Source organism: Falco naumanni, chromosome 13 (genome assembly GCF_017639655.2).
Source record: "Falco naumanni isolate bFalNau1 chromosome 13, bFalNau1.pat, whole genome shotgun sequence".
NCBI classification, from domain to species: domain Eukaryota; kingdom Metazoa; phylum Chordata; class Aves; order Falconiformes; family Falconidae; genus Falco; species Falco naumanni.
In genome coordinates, this window is record NC_054066.1 from 21,439,426 (window position 1) to 21,460,683 (window position 21,258).

At 40.9% G+C, this 21,258-nt stretch overlaps 1 protein-coding gene across 2 annotated transcripts in view; it reads right to left on the bottom strand.

Annotated features, from left to right (window-relative positions):
* USP13 (ubiquitin specific peptidase 13) overlaps nt 1-21,258 on the bottom strand; it is a 56,503-nt gene that overhangs the window by 34,543 nt on the left and 702 nt on the right. For both annotated transcript variants that reach the window (XM_040613772.1, XM_040613771.1), the window contains exons 2-3: nt 11,751-11,876; nt 6,384-6,444 (exon numbers count right to left, since the gene is read on the bottom strand). In XM_040613772.1, the coding sequence (XP_040469706.1) occupies nt 6,384-6,444; nt 11,751-11,876 (187 nt within the window). The remainder of the gene's footprint in view (nt 1-6,383; nt 6,445-11,750; nt 11,877-21,258) is intronic.

The window sequence follows — 21,258 nt, forward strand, 5'->3', positions numbered from 1 at the left end:
TTTGAAAGTGACTGTGTAAAGCTGGTACACTTCCACTCCACACAGCTACTCCCTCTGAATAGGAATTAAAAGGCCTGCATCAGTGCTTTTTGACCATTACCATGCCAAAGACAGTTTCTCAGGGTTCAGATCCAGTACATAAGAGTGGAAGGGACTTCTAAGGTCACCAACTGAAATCCCTTGATACACAGATGACCATATAAACTAATCCCTTTTGTTGACTGTCAGACAGGCCCCTTAACAATGTCCAGTTGAAAACCCCCAATCACTACTCATATTTTTAAATCTTGGCTTGTATGCACCGAAAGCCATAGTTGCTAAGTAAGTTGCCCAGTAAGAAGTTCTACCTGCATTCTATTTTCTGTGCCTGCGCAAGGGCCAACACAGCTAAGAAAGCATGAGCATAGATATCATAAAACAGACAAATACTACCTCAGAAGGCAATGGAGCCCACACTAAATGAGGGCAGAGGTTGTCCCTGTAGCCATTGGGCATCGTGTGCGGTCTGCAGGCAGTTTCAAACTTGGTTTTTAAAACCAGTGCAGAATTTGAGAGAAGAGCAAGAGTAACTACAGGAAAGAGAAGCAGGCGGAAATCACCTTGCAAATGGAGCATATCTGATTAAAAATTATCATAACACTAAAGGCACTGAAAAATATGAACTTTCAAGCACCGTACTTTATACAAGGCTGCTTCTTGGACAAGGATGTTCTTCCAAGGCACACTGTGAGTAGACCATTCTCTGGACAAAAAAGGTTTTACTCGGTTCTAAGACTCAGCCACAACACAAACAACCTGTTTGTAATTTTTTTAAAGAGCTGACACCTTGATGGTGAATGTTCCCATGACATTGTTCCCCTTCTAGTGGACTAACAGCTTTACAGTGCCTCCTCATAGCCCCAGTTAAACACTGTGGTCACTAAAACAAACTGTCTGTAGGTCATAAGTGTTGTGTTAGGAGGCCAGGACATCAGGCAAAGCAAAGTAAGAGACATGTTAAAACAGAAGTTTGGCTGATGTCATTATTTTGGGCAAGTGGTCAGTAGCGTAAGTTTACTTCAGCTCACAGGCATCACTTCAGTGACTGGAGAAATGCATTGCTGCTGAACTGATGGAAAACAGCAGCTGGGAGTGGAAGACAGAATACTGTAAACCAGCCCACTGGAGGGGAAGAAAGAGGAGTGGACATGCCCAGATTAGATTTAGACAAGTTACCAACTGACTGCACTAATAATAGTGGCATAAGCACTCTCCAGGCAGGACCCCCTAACAGGATTTCCTGTGCATATGGGTGGATCTGTGTGCGTATGAAAGGGAATACAAACATGAAAATTGAATGAGGATGTTGACTAGTGAGCCTACAACTAATTTTGAAACTCTAGAAAGACATCTTAGGAATCTGGGCTTGATCCTGCTCTCAGCTGAAACGAGTAGACAAATTTGTGTTGACTTGGAAGTGGAGGACTAAACCTTTAAAGCAAATAAATCTGAATCTTCTAAATAATACAAAGTGTCAGCAGGAGCACTTTGCAATATATATATATATATAAGCTATTCAGTTAATTTGTCTTCAGGCACATATGAAACTGACCTCATCAGCTGAGCTATACAAAAAAAAGAAGAAATTTTAAAAACCAAAAAGATTCACTTTATAGTCATAACATTCTCCTTTGTGGCAAAAAGAAAAAAAAAAAACTTTCTACTAGGTTCTTTGGATTATTCAATGCTTGTAAATTCACATCCAAATTGCTTGCTACATCTCCAAAGCATTACTACGCTGTTCTTATTGCTAGGATATAGACCTCACCCCTTGGATTTCTGGCACTGTCTTGTGTGAACCAACAGGTTCACTCGTGGTCTAATCAGTTCCACTGCTACTGCTGGGGAGTACACACAACTTGAGTGGGCTAAAATTTAAAAATATTGTCAGGAAACACTCAAATCCTCCTAAATCACAACTCTCCATTCATAGATATACACTCTATATATGCTTACTTACATAAATATAAACTTCAGTCACTCATGATAAAAGTTCTCTTTAGAAGCTTACCAAGCAAAAACATCCTTACTGAAAACAGGGTTCTACTACTGCCTGCTAGGAGATCTAGGAGAGCTAAGTGGAGCTGTGGTCAGATTCAGTACAGCCACTCTTATGAATGGTCTTCACACTTGGAAATGGTGGCTGTAGCTGCATTCACTGCCACAGGCAGGCAGGTGTCATCCAGGAAAAGCTCAGCAAGTTTACGCATTCTCCCAGACTCTTAAGTGGAAGTTTTCCTTTCCAAGGCCTTCTCTGAGACCAGCTGTGTGTCACGGATACTGCTCCTCACCAGCAACTACCATCCTCACAGCTCTGCTGACAGAGTTGTTCACTTGAGTACTTCAGAACACTTCTAATTGATGGTCTAAGTTAGCCCTGACTTTGGTCAAAGCGGAGTTCACACCACTTGCTGCACTGGCAGATAGTGCTATGGTAACTGATCTGGAAGAGAGCATCTGTCTACAGACAAGTTTTATGACAGCCACCCTGCCAGCTTTGTTTAGCCTAGAGTCCAGGCTCTGGCAGAGCCCAACAGATGCCCAGGAAGAGGGTACCAGAACAAGGCAAAAATGTGGTGGTTCCTCCCTCAGCATATACCTCCCAGCCTCCATGTATCTGTCTGGGGCTTTCTGTTTGCTGAGGGTGGGGTGGGTGTGCATTTGTCTGGTTGGTTTTGGAGAGAGACAGCGAGAAAGCAGCATGCAGCTGTGGTTTCTCTGTTCAAGAGAGAGGTTGACTTATTTATAAAGCAAAATAATAGAGAACAAAACATAAAATGCTGCTCTACTCCAATGTTCCACTCGACTCTTTCACTGCCGCTGACAACCAAGCTGAGATTTTCAGAGAACCATTCACAGCATTCCTCTCTCAGAACTCCCTTTCTGAACAGTAATAGCTAATTTAGACCACATCACTACGTGCACAGTTAAAGCACTTCTCCTGCCTTCCTTGCATTTCTCAAGATTTACTTCATCTGTTTTTAGTTACTCAATAACACATAAAAAATCACTTCTAGATTTAATCTCTTAGATAATTTTAAATCACCCAGCGAACTCATTTTTCAAACCCTTTCCAGACTATTTACAATCGCATTAATTCTTCATCATAGAACAGTTATCAGCAGAGAACTCCTGGGAGTAACAGGTCCGGGGTGTACTGGTGGTAACTACTGCAAGAACTGAGCCTCCAGTCTTCCCTCTTACTCTACTACCCCTTTTGACCATGATCTTGTAAGGAAGATCATAGTATGTCCCATTAACTGATTTGTTCTTACTCACACAGTCACTGAATACATACATAGGAGGGCTACTACACATAACCCCAGAGTATTCTCACAGACCCAGAACCATCACTCACACTTTGGAAAATCCACAATAGTTCTTTTCTGTTCTGTCATGTTTATACAACTTTCTATCAGTTCCGATCCATTCTTTTTCTTCCTGATGGGCTAATATGAAAATTAAATTTAGTGATGATACCTTTCCTGGCCCCATCATGTGTCTTTTTTTCCAAAACCATTTACCATACTGTGGTTGGTTGAAACAAGAGGTTGCATAGCAAAGACAATACTGCAGCTGTTTCTTATCTGAGAACCTTGTGAAGTCATGAGAAGCTACCATCTTGTCCCATCAATTTCATTCCATTTTACAGACTGAATCTAAAACTTCATGCAATAGCCACACATATTGAGAAGCACAAAGCATCTTCAAAATTGCTAGCCTAGATAGCAATGCAGTGAGGATATTATTCTATACACTGTGATGCAGACAGTCTGCTTTGAAGATCATCCCAAATCCCCTGAAAGCTTGCACAATCTGAGCTGGTTATATCCACACTGCCTAGCAACACCTGAACAAGCTAGATTAAAGGCAGTTCATACGTTTCAATGCACAATGTTATTATGCTCCCTGATTACACAGAACACTCACAGACAACACCCCCCAGCCTTTTCCAAATGAAAACAAGAACAAAAGGAGTCCCAAACCAAATGTATACATGCACACGCACTTTTCTATGGATTTTATTGTTTAGGGAAAGATTAAAGCCTCCAGGTCACTGAGTCAGTCTGTGTTTCTGTTGCAGTTGCTGGATAGCAGCAGTGCTAGAAAGTAATCAATGAGCATCCAAAAGATGTTTTCCTAATACTAAGGAGACTGAAAAGGGTTTAGTATCTTTAATAGCTTTACATCAAAGAGGATTATAAGAAGCAATGTAACAAATGTCCAAACTGAATTGACTTTGTACACAAAGCTTAAATCTCTGGGCCTTCAGGGAAACATTCAAAGACACCTAGAAACACAGTGATGGTACGAGTTACCCATTATTGTTGTCTCCTGTTGTCTGACAGGGTAAGCCCTAAATGGCAGGCTACATTTATGGGCTGATAACAGCCAGTCTGGTGCAAACCTCTACCATAGATGCCCATGGTCACAATTAGAAAGACAAAACTAAACCAACCTGTTAAGATGAGAAGTCCAGCAGCTCCAAACCAACAACAAAGATGTTGGATTAAGAGATAAAATCAATTAAAATTAATTAAAATTAACTTAAGAGAAAAAATGTTAAATTTTACTAACCACCTCTGCTGCTGTCACATGCAAAATTATAAAATCAGCTATCAAGTCTGCTTTTGTTTCCTCAGCCATGAGCAAGGACAGTAATAATTCTTTGTTCTTTACTTTAAGTACGGCCAAAAAAAAATGAAATCTGCTGAGCCAAGGAAGTAGGTACAAAGCATTTGGATGGATGCGAGTACCATCTCCAGAATCTGAGCAGGGAGTTGATACCATTTTACTCTCAGCCAGCAGGAGTTGCAAAGAGGACTGCAGTAGAACAACAGAGCAGATAAGATAAATTTTCAAAATTGCATTAGATTCCAGAAGTGCTGGATTAAATGCTGATGATTCCATGAGCTAAATACACCCCAGTGAAACTGCACCGCCTTCAGAAGTTCCCTTGGACCAGGACACTTGGAACCACTGCATCAGATCTACCCAGTGGGAACAAAATGCTCATGTGCAAGGGTGGAATTTGAGGACTCCAGTATAGGACATCAGAGACACTATGCCATGCACACTGTGTGCCAGCATACCACAATGACAGAAGTCTCAAAATGTATGCAGTAGATCAGTGAGAATCAAATTTGACCATGCTTTTGTACTTCTTGTTTACACTCACGCTGCTAACGCTGTACAAGCACCGATGCATTGCAGCCAGATCTGTTTTTGAACCAATATTTCATAAGCATCCAGTAACAAACATTAGTTTCAATGTAAACTGACAGTAAACAGCTTTTAGACCAGCATCTGTGACTTAACAGGCTCTTTCCTACAAAAGAAGTTTCATTCCTTTATGACTCATCTTAAGACTTTTTTTGTCCCTAAGTTCTCCTTGCAAAACTTGCTCCAGACACGAACAACAATTTAACCGATTACAATCTGCAAAGGCCTCTTCACGACCCATTCCACAGATCAAAGCAATTCCAAAGGGAGGCCATACTATTGTTCCCCTTTAGCCATAAGAGCTGGCAATTGTAAAGAAAACATTTAATCCCCTCATTACCAGAAGAAAATTTCCCTATTTGTTATTAATACAGAAAGAACAAATAATAGATGAATATGAGAAATACCACAAGTGATGTGAGGAGGGAGAATATACACTTTGCATTACATTCCCATTGTCCATATTTATGAGACCCTCAGGTTTTCTAGGTAATCTGAATTAATGTATATAGGGTGAAATGGACATGGTAAGAAAACTGCTTTCCATGAAACAAAGGGATATAACTGTTGACATAACAGGATAAGAATTGGCAGGAGATGCTCATGATATATGTACTGTTTCACTCATTACAGGAGAGACCACAACAACACTTAAGAACATTTATCTGTGTAACAACTTTGAAATGGTAACAACCCTTCCAATTACCAGCTGCTGAGCAGAACAGTGCCACATTGAGGCCCTGTTACATCTACACATTAAGTATAGATAAACATTTTCATAAAAGGGTGCTTTGTGGAAACCACAAAGAGAGAGAAGGGACAGAACTAGTCAAAAAATGCCAATCAAATCCTAGGCTGTTTAAGAATAGTTGAGAGCCTACTTTAGATTAAAATGTTTCATGTATACATACACATTTCTCAATATGCACCAAAATTGCTAAGAACTACTTATTTGTCTGAACAAGCATTTAAAACCAGAACAAAGAGTTAAAAACAATAATGCAACAGAAAAATAAAACCCACAAGGAGCCCCCAAAGCCAGGCACAATGGTGGACAGAACCCAAGTACACATGAAGACAAGGCCAGAAAAGGACTGTGTGAAAGCAGCTGTTCACAATACCTAAAAATAGCTTAGCATTCCTCCTTTTTGGTAAAGCTCCACCAGATGCCCCTGGTACTTTCTGGAAAGAGAGAAAGAAACAATTAAAAATCCACCAAGCGAGACAATAGTAAATCAGCAATAACCCCATACCATCAGCATTTCCGACACACATCTGTTCATGGTCCTTCCATTAAATTGCAGTCCCTGCTAAGCAAGAACGTAAATCCTCTTCTTTCTCCCCGACAATGGGACTCAACTCATCATTGCTTACTACCCTCATGGAGTGAGAAAACCACCATCTGAATCCTTCAGACTTTGGTCCGTTAGCAGTTAAGCAGAGCATGTATCATGGTCAGCATGGGTGACTGCCATTCTATCAACAAGGCAGGGACATCTAGCATCACTCAGACCTCTCACCACTAGATCCTCTCCAGTATTTCTTAAAGACTAAAGCTGAATTATAGAGGGGAAGAAAAGGCTATTATCTGCATAAAAGATTCACTCCTTCTTAACTAATTCCAGTAGGACCACTTTGCTGTTATCTATTACTTCAACTTATTTTCTTCTATCCAGAAAATAAATGCCCTTTCTGTCAGGACCCATGTCTGCTTTCATTATGATCAATCCAAGTCACCACCATGCTTTCTTAGTATTGGAAAATATGGAGGACACCTGACAATACCGAAGCAACTGTTTAGGGAGGGGACTTTATTTATTATTTTTTTAATTTAAGCTCCACAGCAGATAATAGTAACTTCCAAGTGACACCCAGTTTCAAGCACTACTTTCCCATTTCAGAATACCTCAGACTACTAGGGGAAATGCTGAAAGGCTGAGAAAATGTAAAAGTCAGTGCACTAGCTTCTTAAGCTGTTTATTAACAGGCACCATTAAAACAAATCAAGTTAACGCAAATAAGCCTCTGTGGCTAGAATGCCAACATGATGCATTATGTAGTGTGTAATGTTAGTGTAACTGGCAATGTTGTGAGGCAACTTTTTTTTTTAAATAATAATATTGGGATACAACAGGTGGAGAAAATCCAGCCAAGAACCTGTCAGCCTAGCAAAAGTTCATGTTTGCCTCTGCTCCTCGTTAGGTGAAAGGGTCACATATTTTGGGTGGTTCCCTTCACCATGTAAATAAAGCTTTGGCCAAAGCAGATTGCTTGAATCATCAGTGAGGTCTTATACATCATAGGAAAGTTTTCCATTCTTAGAAAGAACAGATGCCAACTAGCACTCCTTGGCTGCACTTAAGAACAGAACCCATTATCCATATATGCAGGCCCTAGGGAAAGGGAGTCAGGGCTGCAACTCCAGCATTTAAAAGAAAAAAAAGTCCTCAGTGAAGTGAAAACAACAAGCAGAACATTTTTCTCCTTATTACTACTAGATTTCAACAAGTGGAAAGGAAGTAGTGAAGAACCCAAATCTATTAAAAAAAAAAAAAGCAGCAGCAAAATACAACATAACGCAATTACAAATATATCATTAATAAATTACACATATTCCAAGGATTACAGCTTCAGAAGTAAAAAAAAAAAAAAAAAAAAAAATGTTGTTTCCATCACCAGGAAGCTCCAATTGAATGCTGATGTCACTGAGTAAGATACCGTGACAGTCATTAGGACTAGAGATTTCAACAAGGAAGAATTCACATGGAGTATTTATCACTGTCAGCCTGACATTAAATATTTCAGCTTAATTTTCCTAACTGCTGAATACACCTGAACTGGAATTGCAGATGCTCAATAATCCTGAAAAACCCAGAACATAAAAGTATTTTTTTACCTTGTTTCTTCACCTATCAGAAATCATAGAAAACATCTCCCATTCAAAAAACAATCTTGGCTTCCAGCAGATGTGACATACTCAGCAAATGGGAGTCCACACAATGCACAAGGAGTGGCACCAAATTCTGTTTCTGATGCTTCTTGTACAAGGTGTCAGCGTAGCCTATACTCCATTCTCTTTAAATACACCATTGCTGCATTTTTTATAACAGCATCATCACTGAATAAAATCCAGGAACTCATCACTGCAGGAAATTTCATCCTTCTCTACCCAGAGTTTTCAGCAGGGCTGAGGTGTAACCATAGCACCAAGCTAAAGCTCTGCCCAGGGCTTAACACTACCCAGGCAGTTTTATAGAAGTAATACACTACAGAAATGTGGTTGATTGAAAAAATTCTGAAGAGTGAAATTCTGGGGAAAAGAAGAAAAAAAAAAAAAAAAGATCAATTTTCTTGATTTATCTAAGAATTTTACCAGAGGATGCTCCATAACTTGCACTAGTGCGCATTTCTGATTCAGCAGATGCCTCTGGTGCTCATCTGCCACTGGCAGATACTCTAACTCTCTTAAGCAAATAGGCTGGAAATCTGACCCTTATTTTCTAATTCATTTGTGACAAGATACACAACTGATACTTATTCCAAACACCTTCGGAAGCAAACAGGGATTTCTGCAGCAATGCAGTGCATTCTGCAAAGATGATGCCAAGGTAACCACAAGCAAGAATAGCAGCCTCACTAAAAGAATCTTAAGATAGCATATCCAATGCCTTTGGCTTTAGTGTAATCCACACCATCAAAAGCTTGGCTTAAAAAAAAACAAACCACAATGCAGCATGTGCCAGACACTTCATAAAATGGTTCCAATCAAGGCCTGATGTTTCACATTGCTCAGAAGAAAACACAGATAACACATAAGAAGCAAATAGTCATGGCAAACAAATCCACAGCTAGTACACGAGGAATCCCATCTATAAACCATATTGGGTGACAGAGTCTTCACCTGTATAGTCAAACGCTGTTTCCTACCACATGACTCAGTGCACAAGTGTGTCACCACCTTCAAACATAGATGCCAGGCCCCTCTGCCATGTTATTGTATGGGTTTGCATGGCAAGGTTTTAATAGCGGGGGGGCTACAGGGGTGGCTTCTGTGCGAAAATGCCAGAAGCTTCCCCTGTGTCTGATGGAGCCAACACCAGCCGGCTCCAAGATCGACCCACTGCTGGACAAGGCTGAGCCCATCAACGACAGTGGTAGCACCTCTGGGATAGCATATTAAAAAGGGGGAAATAAAGATGAAAAAAAAAATCTGCGCCAACAAGAAAGAGGAATGAGACTATGTAAGAGCAACAGCTCTGCAAACACCAGGTCAGTGAAGGAGGAGGGGAGGAGATGCTCCAGGCACCAGAGCAGAGATTCCCCAGCAGCTCATGGTGAAGCCCATGGTGAGGCAGGCTGTGCTTCTCAGCCCATGGAGCCCATGGTGGAGCAGATCCCCACCTTCATCCTGTGGAGGACCCCACGGTAGAGCAGGTGGATGCCCTAAGGAGGCTGTGGCCCATGCAAAGCCTGCATTGAAGTAGATTTGCTGGCTGGACTTGTCAATGCATGAAGAGAAGAGCCCACTCTGAAACAAGTCTGCTGGCAGGACTTGTGACCATGCAGGGGACCCATACTGGAACAGTCTGCTCCTGAAGGACTGCACCCCATGGAAGGGACACGTGCGGGAGCAGTGTGTGAAGAACTGCAGCCCATGGGAAGGACTCATGCTGGAAAAGTTCATAGAGAACTGTCTCCTGTGGAAGGGACCCCACGCTGGAGCAGGGGAAGAATATGAGGAAGGAGGAGTGGCAGAAATAACATGAGATGAACTGACTGTAACTCCCATTCCCTGTTCCCCTGCGCTCCTCAGGGGAAGGAAGTAGAGAAGTCGGAAATTAAGTTAAGCCTGGGAAGAAGGTGGGGGAGCAAGGAGGGAAGGTGGTTGGTTTTTTTTCCTGGTTTGTATGGTAATAAATTAAACTAATTTTCTCCAAGTCAAGTCAATTTTGCCTGTGACAGTAACTGCGGAGTGATCTCCCTTGTCCTTACCTTGTCCCACAAGCCATATTGTCTCTCCCCTGTCTGATTGAGGAGGGGAGCGATGATGCGGCTTTGGTGGGCACCTGGCATTCAGCCAGGGTCAAACCACCATAATCCTGACTCACAAGGAGAAATACAGGAACCACTGAAGTAGTTAAACTGAAGAGGTACACAACACTAAACAACATCTGGTATATTTGTTTCTCCCTTTTGGAGTTCTTCAGCCTAATCTTTATCCAGGAAAGGAATTTTTGAGGACTCATTTTAACTCCAGTTTACCTTAATATTGAGAATTCCCAGGTCACATGCTTGAATAGAGTTATATACAAGGAAAGCTGACAGGATTTCTGCCCACCTGTCTCAAGTCCTAGATATCATCTTTCAGGAGTGTTAAATTCACTCAGAAGAACGGTTGCTAAAACTGGACTAGTTTCTGCAAAAACTCAGTTAACAACATCAAGGAAAATGTTACTATCATACTTACAAGGAAAGACAATTCTATAGCATAACAAACATTACTAACAAACTCAACCTGGTAGACATGCAATCCACCCAACTATAACTCTGATAAAATATGAATAGTCATCTACTGGAAATAAGTGGTCAGGGCCTTCACATAACTCAAGGCCTTCATCACCCAGGGGAAACATTGCTGCAGAATGAGAAACGTGAAGTATTCTACCCTGCTCCAAGCAGCTATTTTAGGCCCTCTAACTTGCCAAAATAGACAGTGCTTGTGGGAGAGCAAGCTATAAGCAAAGCCAGTGCCTTCCAGATAGCTCAGGTCAGAAGTCATTAACAGCCCTTTAAAGATGCCAGACAAATCACACACAAACAGAAGCACAGGTTATAAGTTACTGTTGATGTGCAGTGATATTATGGTATGGAAGAACAGTGAACACAAAGTTTGTATATATACATCCATGAGTGTTGTGGTGTAAGACTAAATGAGGACAGTGTGTGGCTTTAGAATCCAGCATTAAAGCTAACCTTTAGATCCCAGGCTAGGTCAGAGTTAGGGCTCATGATTTAATTGTACAGAAATCTTAGGATGAAAAGAAGTCCTGACACTTCAAGATTAAACCTCATATATAAAAAAAACCAACCACAAACCAAACTAAAACTCAGAATCTTCCAGCCAAATCTGAACCAAAAACCAGTAATTCTACACTTCAAAGGCAGGCTTCAGTTAGTTACCTACAGCATGCACATAATATGCAGACAATATTGTGTGACACGCAGAAGCATGTAGTAAAACAGATCAGTGGAAGTCAGGCGACAAGCTGCATTTAAGATCTGACTCTTTAGGGCTTTTGATTCATCTCAGAACTGAAGCTATAGGATAGGTTGGGATCCAAGCACCTGAATTTGATATTCAGCCTCAAATCTGAAAATGTTCATTTCTGTCATTCAAGATTTGATCTATGTCTGAAATGCATTACCTAAACAAGTGCAAGAGACCCAAGAACTGCCGGGGTAGTTAGTTGGGAATCCACAAGTCTCACCTCTATCACATGTCGTTTCAGATGCAAATATACACACTGTCCTGTTTTCCGGTAATGCCTTTCAATGTGTTCCCTTCCAAATCCCAGAAACGTGTTCATGCACACATAGAGACCTCCTTCTGAATCCTAAAAGGAATGACACAAATAGTTACAGCACAGAAGGAGCTGAACCGGACAGAAAGGACTCAGCAAGCAGAAAAGAAGAACTGCAGACCCTTTCTGTTACCAGGCAAGCCCTTAAAACATAGCTTTCATAGCACATTATGGGGTTTACATCATCAGTACTCTAAAACTTCCACACCATAACACAGCCTATAAAAACTCATTGAAACAGGTTACAGCTACAGATTAGTGAGTGTCCAAATCAGAGGTCTAGAGTTAGTCTTGAAAAATTCCGCTTGAGTGCCCAATCCAGAGATCTGTAGGCACAGAAATTCTTAAAGCAACCAAAATAATGAAGCACAGACATTTGTTTGAAATAGAAGAACTTTTTTTGGCAATCTGATTGAAAGAACAACATTACAAATCAAAAGCATGGCAAAACTCATGCTTCAGGGATTTAGCCACAACTTCTACTATTGATCACAATCTTGCCTGAGAAAAACAGATCTCAAGCGATCTTACAGCTCTTAGAACTGGCTAGCAAGAAAACTGGCAAGTGTCAGTATCAGGGATTCTCTCTGTTCATGCAATGAGAGAGCTCAGAGACAAGGGCTCTACAAAGGAAATACAAAGGCACATATTCCTGGTACTGATCACAGATGCTGACATTTCAGTAACATAACCTGGTGGGAGTCCCATCACTTTTTGCTGACCCAAAAGCCGGGTGTTGATGCTGGCTGTTATTAGGACCTTGTTCCATTTTAAGGCCTCTTCCAGATCTCTCCTACATCATTCAGACTGTCATGAGGACTTTCAGCCATCTGGTTCATTGGTGTTGGACTGTTTAAGCCCTCCTCTAGCATGCATTGTTTTGAATAGGTGATGCATAACAAGGATTGAGCCTTTCAGAAGCAATGTGGCCTTCCTTCTATTGTGAACATGTTCGTGTTATTGGACAGTACAGAACATCTCATATTAAATTCCCCAAAGAACAACATGAACTAAACTCATCCACAGGCACCTTAGAAGGAAATTAAAAAAACCAAAAGACCCACACATTATCTCCAGAAACAAGTAACAGTAGGTGCATACATGTGCATAATCATGCATTGAGAATTGTTACAGCAACAATTGCTGTGACTGGACACCACCTGCTAGTGCCACACCTGAAACACATTCAGTACAGTAAACCAGGAAGTTCTCTCCTGCCTGGCCTACCTCTCTTCAAGGCTCTACCAGGCAGGAACCTCCACTCTACCTTGGAGCCCAGCCAGGCACCTCTACGAGGGAGCACAAAGCTCTCCATCTGCCGTGCCAGCTGTGGCATGAGTTAGGTTCTCTCCAGCCCTGTGGACTGGAACAAGTAGCAGAGGGCAAGTCTGACAGAGATCGCAGTGGATCTCCAATGCTTTCCTTAACCAGCACCAGGTTAATACACCTTATTCTATTCCAGAAAAAAAAAGGTGAAGGGCTAATAGCATTGAGTAGTTGTTGCTCTTTTGATACCTGGCACAGATCAGCTAGGGCCTGACAAGTCTCTTCCCTCCCACCACTGTTCCCAAACCAGGCTTGAATGTCCCACTCTAACGCCAGTTAATCCCCCCCCAGCCTGCTGCAAAGACTGGCAATGAGTATTTCTGTAGGACTGGAAGGAATCTGAGCTTCCAGCTTAGCACTACCTGCATGCTGCTTTCCAACACATTCATTTGTATCAATACAACTAAAGCCAGAACTGAAGAACAGCCTCAAAGGCTAATAAATACCAGCACTTCCACAGCAGCCAGCACAGCCAAACATAAATTGAGACCAGAGAATGGCATTTTACCCCAAGACTTTAGAAAATATCTGTTTCTTCCATTTTTCTTAATGTAAACCAACACATACAAGTTTCAGCTTTTGATTTAGCTGAAAGATGAACACGCAATGAATTATACAGATGTTGCTTTACCTGTCTTTAAAGGACAAGAAATTGCACTGAGCATTCTAGGATTCAAATTAGCAATCTGCCATTCACACAACATACACCATGAAGTCATTCTTTCAGCATCTAGATATCACAATTATTTCTGCAAAATATATAGTAAACTACTTATCCATCTCTTTTCTGATCCACATAACCCTTACCTAAGATTCTATTTATAAAAAACACAGCTCCCTTAAATTTGAAATATTCACAGCCTTGAGAACAGGACCAGTATCTACAATTGTGCTCAAAGGTAATGAAGTTGTTAAAAGAAAACTCCAAATCTGGTACGCAAAATATTCATAAAATATGATTGTATTTAAAAAGTATTACCTTTATTTTCATTTTCGCTACTCTTTCACAGATTTATCTACTTTAAGGCCCATTATACTTTTGCAGACTCCAAATCCTTTTGCATTATCTCCTGTGATAAAGTCACGGATGTGTTCTCTACAAGAGAATCCTATAGGTACCCAGCCTAATAAAAATACATGGTGTTGTCACTCTAGGGTCTTAGGAACTTTGTTGATGATTTTGTTTTCTTGGAGACCGTTCTCGCTTTTTCTGGAGGAAATCCAAGAGACCACTGAACCGTTTCTGATAAGCAGCCTATGAACAATCTTTCAGTATACCAGCTAAATGTAGAACCTGAGTAAGTTGCTTGTGGTTACTAAAAAAACAGTTATTTCTCCTGGAGAACACAGGCAGACTATTCTCACACAACTTGGAAAGAAGGGACAAACTGTTCAGAAGCCTAAAAGGTCACAGCAAAACAGGGGCAAACATGAAAAAGCCACCTTTGCAGAAGGCTGTATAAAGGATTAGGTCCCTGTTTGGTGCTCAAAGAACACCTGACTGTGATCTAAGACAGGCTTTGTGCTGATGAATTTAACCCTAATTAGCACACAACCAGTTCTGGAAGGAACAGTATTTTACACAGGCAGTGGCATATGAATCTTTGTAATCAATAGTCATTTTAGAGATGTGTGAAAGTTCATGCTGGAGGAAGGCAACATATCTAAAGTACTGAAGACCCTATTTTACACCAGAAAATATTGGTTGTCCTGAGAGATAAAACCAGGAATTTTAGTTGGGTTCTCCCCCCTCCCCCAATTCTTGCCTCAGCATGTAGTGTGCATGTAGTGTGAAGTTTAGGATAAAGTAATGTATTTTGCTTTCCTTATTACTCCAATCTAAAGACATTGTTGGGGCAGAAACTTGTACATGCTCAGACCTTGATCACTACCCAGAAGGCCACTTGAGAGTAGGCTGTCTTCTTACCCTCTAAGCAGAAGGGAAAGAGATGCTTTTCCTGTTCTTTGATGCTAAGACGGTCATAGTATGCTAGACACTTCATTGATAGAGAGGGAGACATGCAGTCCGCACCAGGAAGGAAAGTATTTAAAAAAAAAAATAAATCTCTTACTTATTTAGATAATAATTCATGTTTTGCAGAGGTAAGATGAAGAAAGAAAGGGGCAGTGGAATCTGCAGTGAGAGAGACCTAAAACGCAACTAAGTTACTCCCTCTCAGGCCTGAAAAACAGTGCAGGGAAGCTGGTGGATGAGCGGCACCGCAAACAAACGCCAGTCCATGTGGAAACCGAAAGATCACCACCTCACTCCACACACGCTTGGAGCACCAGACACTAATAGCTTTCAAACACTACTAACCTGATCAGGATTTGAACTAATGACCTGCATTCCATTATCATTCAGATCCCTCTGGAAAATCTAAGGTTTAGCAATTTCAACTCCTGAGATGGCTCAGACAACAATGAATTCATAAAAAAATAATTGCTGTGGTGATCTACTAACATGGCAAACAATTACAGACTTGTAACACTTACTGTAAAGGTGTATGCTTTAGATCCACTAGAACAATGGTAAATTTTGCTAATACAGGTATCAGAGAAGACAATAAAATGGCACAACAGAGTCTTCACAAGTCTCTATACCCAAATGTAAAGAATGAAAAGTTTTTTCATCCTATCACATATAAAGCAAAAAGTGCCAGTTATGACAGAGGGTCACTGGCTGCTCTGCGCATTCTGCCATGGTTTCTGTGAGAGTATTTCTCTACAAAAAATGACCATTCCAAGAGGTAGATCAACTGCTCACTCCCATGCATAAATCATAGGCAGGCTCCAGAGCAGGGCTTATGTAATTCTGAAGCAGTATCTTGTACAAGTCACATTCACAGGCAGGATCAAGGCTTCACGACAAGTGAGCAGATACAATGGCAAAACTAGCATTACATCATGAGTACTTCTAACCTGCAACCAGGATACAGAACGTTGACCCATCAATCAACACTGTTTGGGGTCAGATTATCCAGGTGCTGATCACGTGGGCCACTGATAGAGATGTCTCAGACCCATCACAGTTTACTTTCTAGCTCAAGCCCAATACCACAGCTCAAGCAGTGCCACCTGTACCACTTCCATGGCAGCAGTATTTAGATTTAGAGAGGAGCTGATGATTTTTGTTTTGTGCAGAGCCCTAGCTGTACAATTCCCTCGGTCACAAAGACAGTGCTGTGCTTCCAGAACAGAAAATCTGGGAGAAGGGTTCAGATGAAACCTAATGGTTCCATAGCACTTCAGCAGAACTCCAGGGTTCTCCATTCATCTGCACCTGTGTATTTATCCTCTAGCACTCCACGTACCTTACCATCAAAGTCTCTCTGCTACCCAAAATATTCTAGCCCATCATCACTCTGGATAATAGAATAACTAAAGTTTGGTCAGTCACATATATAGAGGGAAGGGCAAAGATACAAATTTAGATCAAACCCACAGAAATGCACAATGCAGGTACACACTGGTTGTTCTCCGAAGCTGCATAGTTATTTCTCATTTGTAAGCCACTGCAGGCACAACCCTTACTGATTTTACCATTCGCCAACTTTGGAAAACATTTAGTTAACTTTAGTGTCCTAGTGCACTCCCAGCCAGCAAAACTCGCCCATGGAACAGACAGCTTTTGTATCTCCCTGCAATGCAACAGTACAACACTGCTCTGATCTTTCAGGCGATCACCCACTACCAAGCAATTCACTGCCCCTGTAACGCAGAGGTCGTTTTGCAGCTAGGCCAAAATCCTTTGTCTGGGGTATTAGATTTTGTCTTGGTGTATTCAGTCCTCTTACTTGTTTCCTCACTGCTGCTCCCATCCCATCATTAGGAATAAGACACCAGCCTACGCCTTCCAGGCAGTGGCCCCAGTGACTTTCTAATTTTCTTCAAGGAATATTGACCAAATGAACACCCAGGCAGAAGGTGCTTGTTTCTAGAAAGTTTTATGCAGCATAGTTGCTGCTATCCATTATGCACTCCAGACTCTCAAGGATTTCATTCTAAACTGTAACATCTAATAAAGAGCAGAGCATCAGCACAGTTTAGCCTTTGGGAATTGTCCTAACATAACCATTAGAGAGTCCCTGAGCCACAAAGTCAGCAAGATTCACAAAGGAAGCTGTTGTCAGCAGCAAGGCTTTCCAGCAGAGTCAAGCCAAGCTTTAAGCTGCTCAGAGTCCTGCAATCTACAGAACCAGACTGCTTGGTCCCGTCACTTTGTCGGACTCATGACCTGTGCTGTGGTTGTAACCAATGCCCCTCCTAGGGAAGGTTTCAAAGCATATCCATCTACCACATGCATAGCCTGCATGCAAGCCTTTCTTATACTCCATTTCGTACCCCTTTTCTATTCCTTTTGCCTCTCCCTCAGATACATCTGGTCTAAAATGATCAGAGGTCTTTGAGACAAGGATCCCATTAAAAGGTGGAGTTTCCAGCTGAGTACTATACTTCTATAGAAATATGACAAAAGATTATATAACGCAACCTTTTTGCCTCCTGCATTCTACTGAACACAAAGTCAGACTTATCCACCAAAAGAGGAAGAGAGGTCACAGTGGAAAAAATAGGAGAGAAAAAACCTACATCACAGTGGCACAGATACAGAAAAGCAGTCACCAAGAGGGACAACTGTGTGTCAGATCTAAAAGATGAGAGGTATAGGACTTCATCGGTCTAATTGTAGGGAAGCGGCAGGCTACTACAACTGCTGCGCCAGTCACTAGAGGGAGTAATAATCAGTACTGGGCTGCGCCTGTGTTCTTTAGGCAGCCTTGCTTCCCTCCTCAATTTCTGTATGAAGAATAAATGGCTAACTAGAATAGGAGCCCTCATTAGAGAAACGTATTTTTTCTAGAAGTCACCCCCAAAAAAGAAAAGAAAAAGAAGAGAAAAAAAAAGCCCATAAAAGGCATCAAAAATTAAGTCATAAAAAAGCGTATTTTCTAACTTTTGAGACACGAAACTAAAAAGTGTCATTAGGGCTCTTAAGTACACAGAAATTTGCCTCCTGTTTCTGCCAACTTTCCTGGAAACCAAACCTAGTGCATTCTGTTGGAAATAGGCCGAATCTAAGGATATGAATTTCTCATCTGTTGAGTGGTCATTCTAACAATACCATCTTTCTGACACTATCATCGTGCTACAGTTAATCCACATGGAAAAAATACACTGAATATCCACTTGTACCTATCCTATGCTCACACTTCTGAAATCTGTGAACTAACGCCCCTTTGTAGCACAAAAGTGCCATTGTTCTCACATCTTCACCCAAGGAAATAAGATTTAAAACTCTTGGAAAGGGAACGTCAACCAGTTTTGAGAACAATCAGTGAACTTGCCTGTATCCACTGGGACACAGATCTTCAGTGACACTACACTGCTCAAATCCAGACAAGAGGACACAACTGACAGTGACAAACAGGTCTGCAAAAGCCAGGTCTTTTGCTTTTTGTTAAGCTTTGCACAATTGGAAGTAAAAGATGGAGCAACTCACACCCAGTACCTCCTTTTCTTTGGTACCCCCTGACACAAAAAGCTCTGGTTTTGACCATCTTTGTCTTCCTGGTCATTTTCAAAATTACTACAGAATCTTCCTCTATAAAACTAATACTCTACATCCTAATACACTAAAAACCATCAAGCCTGTGAGTATTTGAAAGATCTCAACACTTTCTTACAGGGAAAGTACCAATATACTAGCAGTCTAGCTAAAGAAACTTGAGTATAGAGCCACCGTGTGACCAGGTGTGTCACTCGGGAAATTTACTTCTCTATAAGGGAATTCCCTTATTTAGAGAGAGAGAGAAAAAAAAAAAAAATAGAAAGGTAAAACCTGAGAGATGGTTTTATGGTGTTAATGAAAGAAACTACTGAAATAAGATCAGGTATTGAAGGAAAGTGACAGAACAGAACATCTTGCATTGCTCTGACTCGGGTGACTTGCTGAACTTAAACTGTAACAAGGACCATATTCAAAATGGCAAAATGAGAAGACACGAGGAAATACTGAGAAATAAGCTTACAAGAGAAAACACCTCCCCTCTCAAAAACGTAATCTGGAATTTTACCATGGATAATCAAACCAAGAGTGTGTTTTTTAACATTGATCATTTGCTTTACTATTATAACAAAACAGTTTATTTTCTTTCAAAAAGAGGCAGACCCCTCAACAGGAAAAGGCTCACTTAGGTTATATATAGCTAACCTAAGAAACTAAGTCACAAAACCAACCTAATACAAAGTATACAGAGACAAACATCTCCCTTTAGCCAAGGCAACAATCTGTCTGTATCCTTTCACTTTTCTTCTGAATGAAAGATGATAAAAACACAGCTCTGCTCTTTTCAATTTTTAAACGATGGTGTTTTACCCAAGAAAGCACGTTTGCCCTTTAGAATCATCATCCTAGAAACAATATCTAAATATCTGTTAGATTATATGGTAATAAAAAATAAAGTCTGAGACCAGTGCTTTGCTCAGCTAAGATAAGGAGTAGTATGGGCTGAAAAGCCACAGGAAACAATAGAAATGGAGACTAGTTTTATTTTTACTGGTACTGCATAGGTTCAGCCAAAGCTTTTGCCCAGTGAATATCTATAATGCAATTTTTGAAAGCTTTAACAGAGGGGAATATTTTCCAAAATATGAAATATCTTCCCAATAAAGTCAAAAGGATTCAACATTTTTGGGAAAAAATAAATTAAAAAAAATTACACATTGTGATTCCAACTCCTTTTGCTACTTTTATACCTAGTTTGTTAAATTTTGCTCAAATGTTTTGAGCAAACGTCTTGCTAAACACAGCTTTCACTATGTTTACTTGAGGCTTGTTTGGGGGGCAGGGGAGGAAGAGGTGATGATTGGCTCATTTTTTATCTATAGCAGTATTTAATATCCCTTCCTACTTGTTAATAGATATTTTTTATAAATCATAATGTTGAAGAAGCCCAAAGCGTTATTAAAAACCATGTGTTCACCTAAGCATAAATTTGAAGGAAATGTTGTGGCACAATGATCTTCCCCCCCAAAAAAAACTTATTAAGTATATAATGCAATTAACACCTCTGCAGCAGAGTCTGATTTAGCAATTTTAATCAGACTGCCTCCCAGTACAGTCAGGGCTGCTGGGTGACACTTGAGATCCTGAAGAGTGTGGGTAAAAATAACCTCTGTTCAACAAGACATGATGAACACCAGACAGCTGAGTCACCTTTAAAACCAATTTTGATTTTCTGTATTAGAAGGAATTATCAAAGAGAGGGGGATAATGGATTCAAAAATCCATCTGAAACTTACCTTTCGTTGAATATTCTGTAATGTAAACCCTGAGGTTCCTTTTCATTGCTGCCATGGACCTTAACATCAATATTAAGTGCTCAATTGCCTCCAGGAAATCTCAGTTTCACATGGAGAAGTAACTTTTAATAAAATTTCAGCTCCATTTTAAAAGTGTAATTTTAAGCACCTGTTTCTTAAAGCATTGACCATTACTATTTTATGAAGGCTTCCACTATTATCAGCAAAGTCAAAAATTAGGCCCCAAATCTGCCACTGAACACATGTGATCTGGGGGAGTTTGTGGTAGTTTTGCAAGACATCTGTAACACTGTAGAAATCTTACTGTACACGAAACGTTCATTTAAAAGCAAACTAAACAAGCTAGCAGGGAAATGTTACAGGTTCATTAAAGTATAGCGGTGAAACTAAACTGTAGGAAGGAAGGTGTTTCACACCAATTCTCAGGTTGAGTTTTTGAAGGCTTTCTCTGAAGATTTTACAAAGCAGAATGATCACCAAGGCAGCAGGAAAGCAAAACGATTGGCACCTGCTAGCCAAAACCTGCAACCGAGGGAACCAGCTACTGCCCCTTCTCACTACCGCAGCCTGAAAGTAAGAACAAGGACTGCGGGGGGCGCGGGGAGAGCTCGGCCAGCCGGAGCCCATTTCCCAGCAGGCAGGGAAGTTTTCCCCAAACCCGCAAAATCCCCGTGTCTAAGCAACCACTTCGGACCGCCTTAATGAGAAAAATAAATAAACAAGCGAAGGAACACCGCTGCTGCGTGCGAGCCGGCAGCGCTTCGCC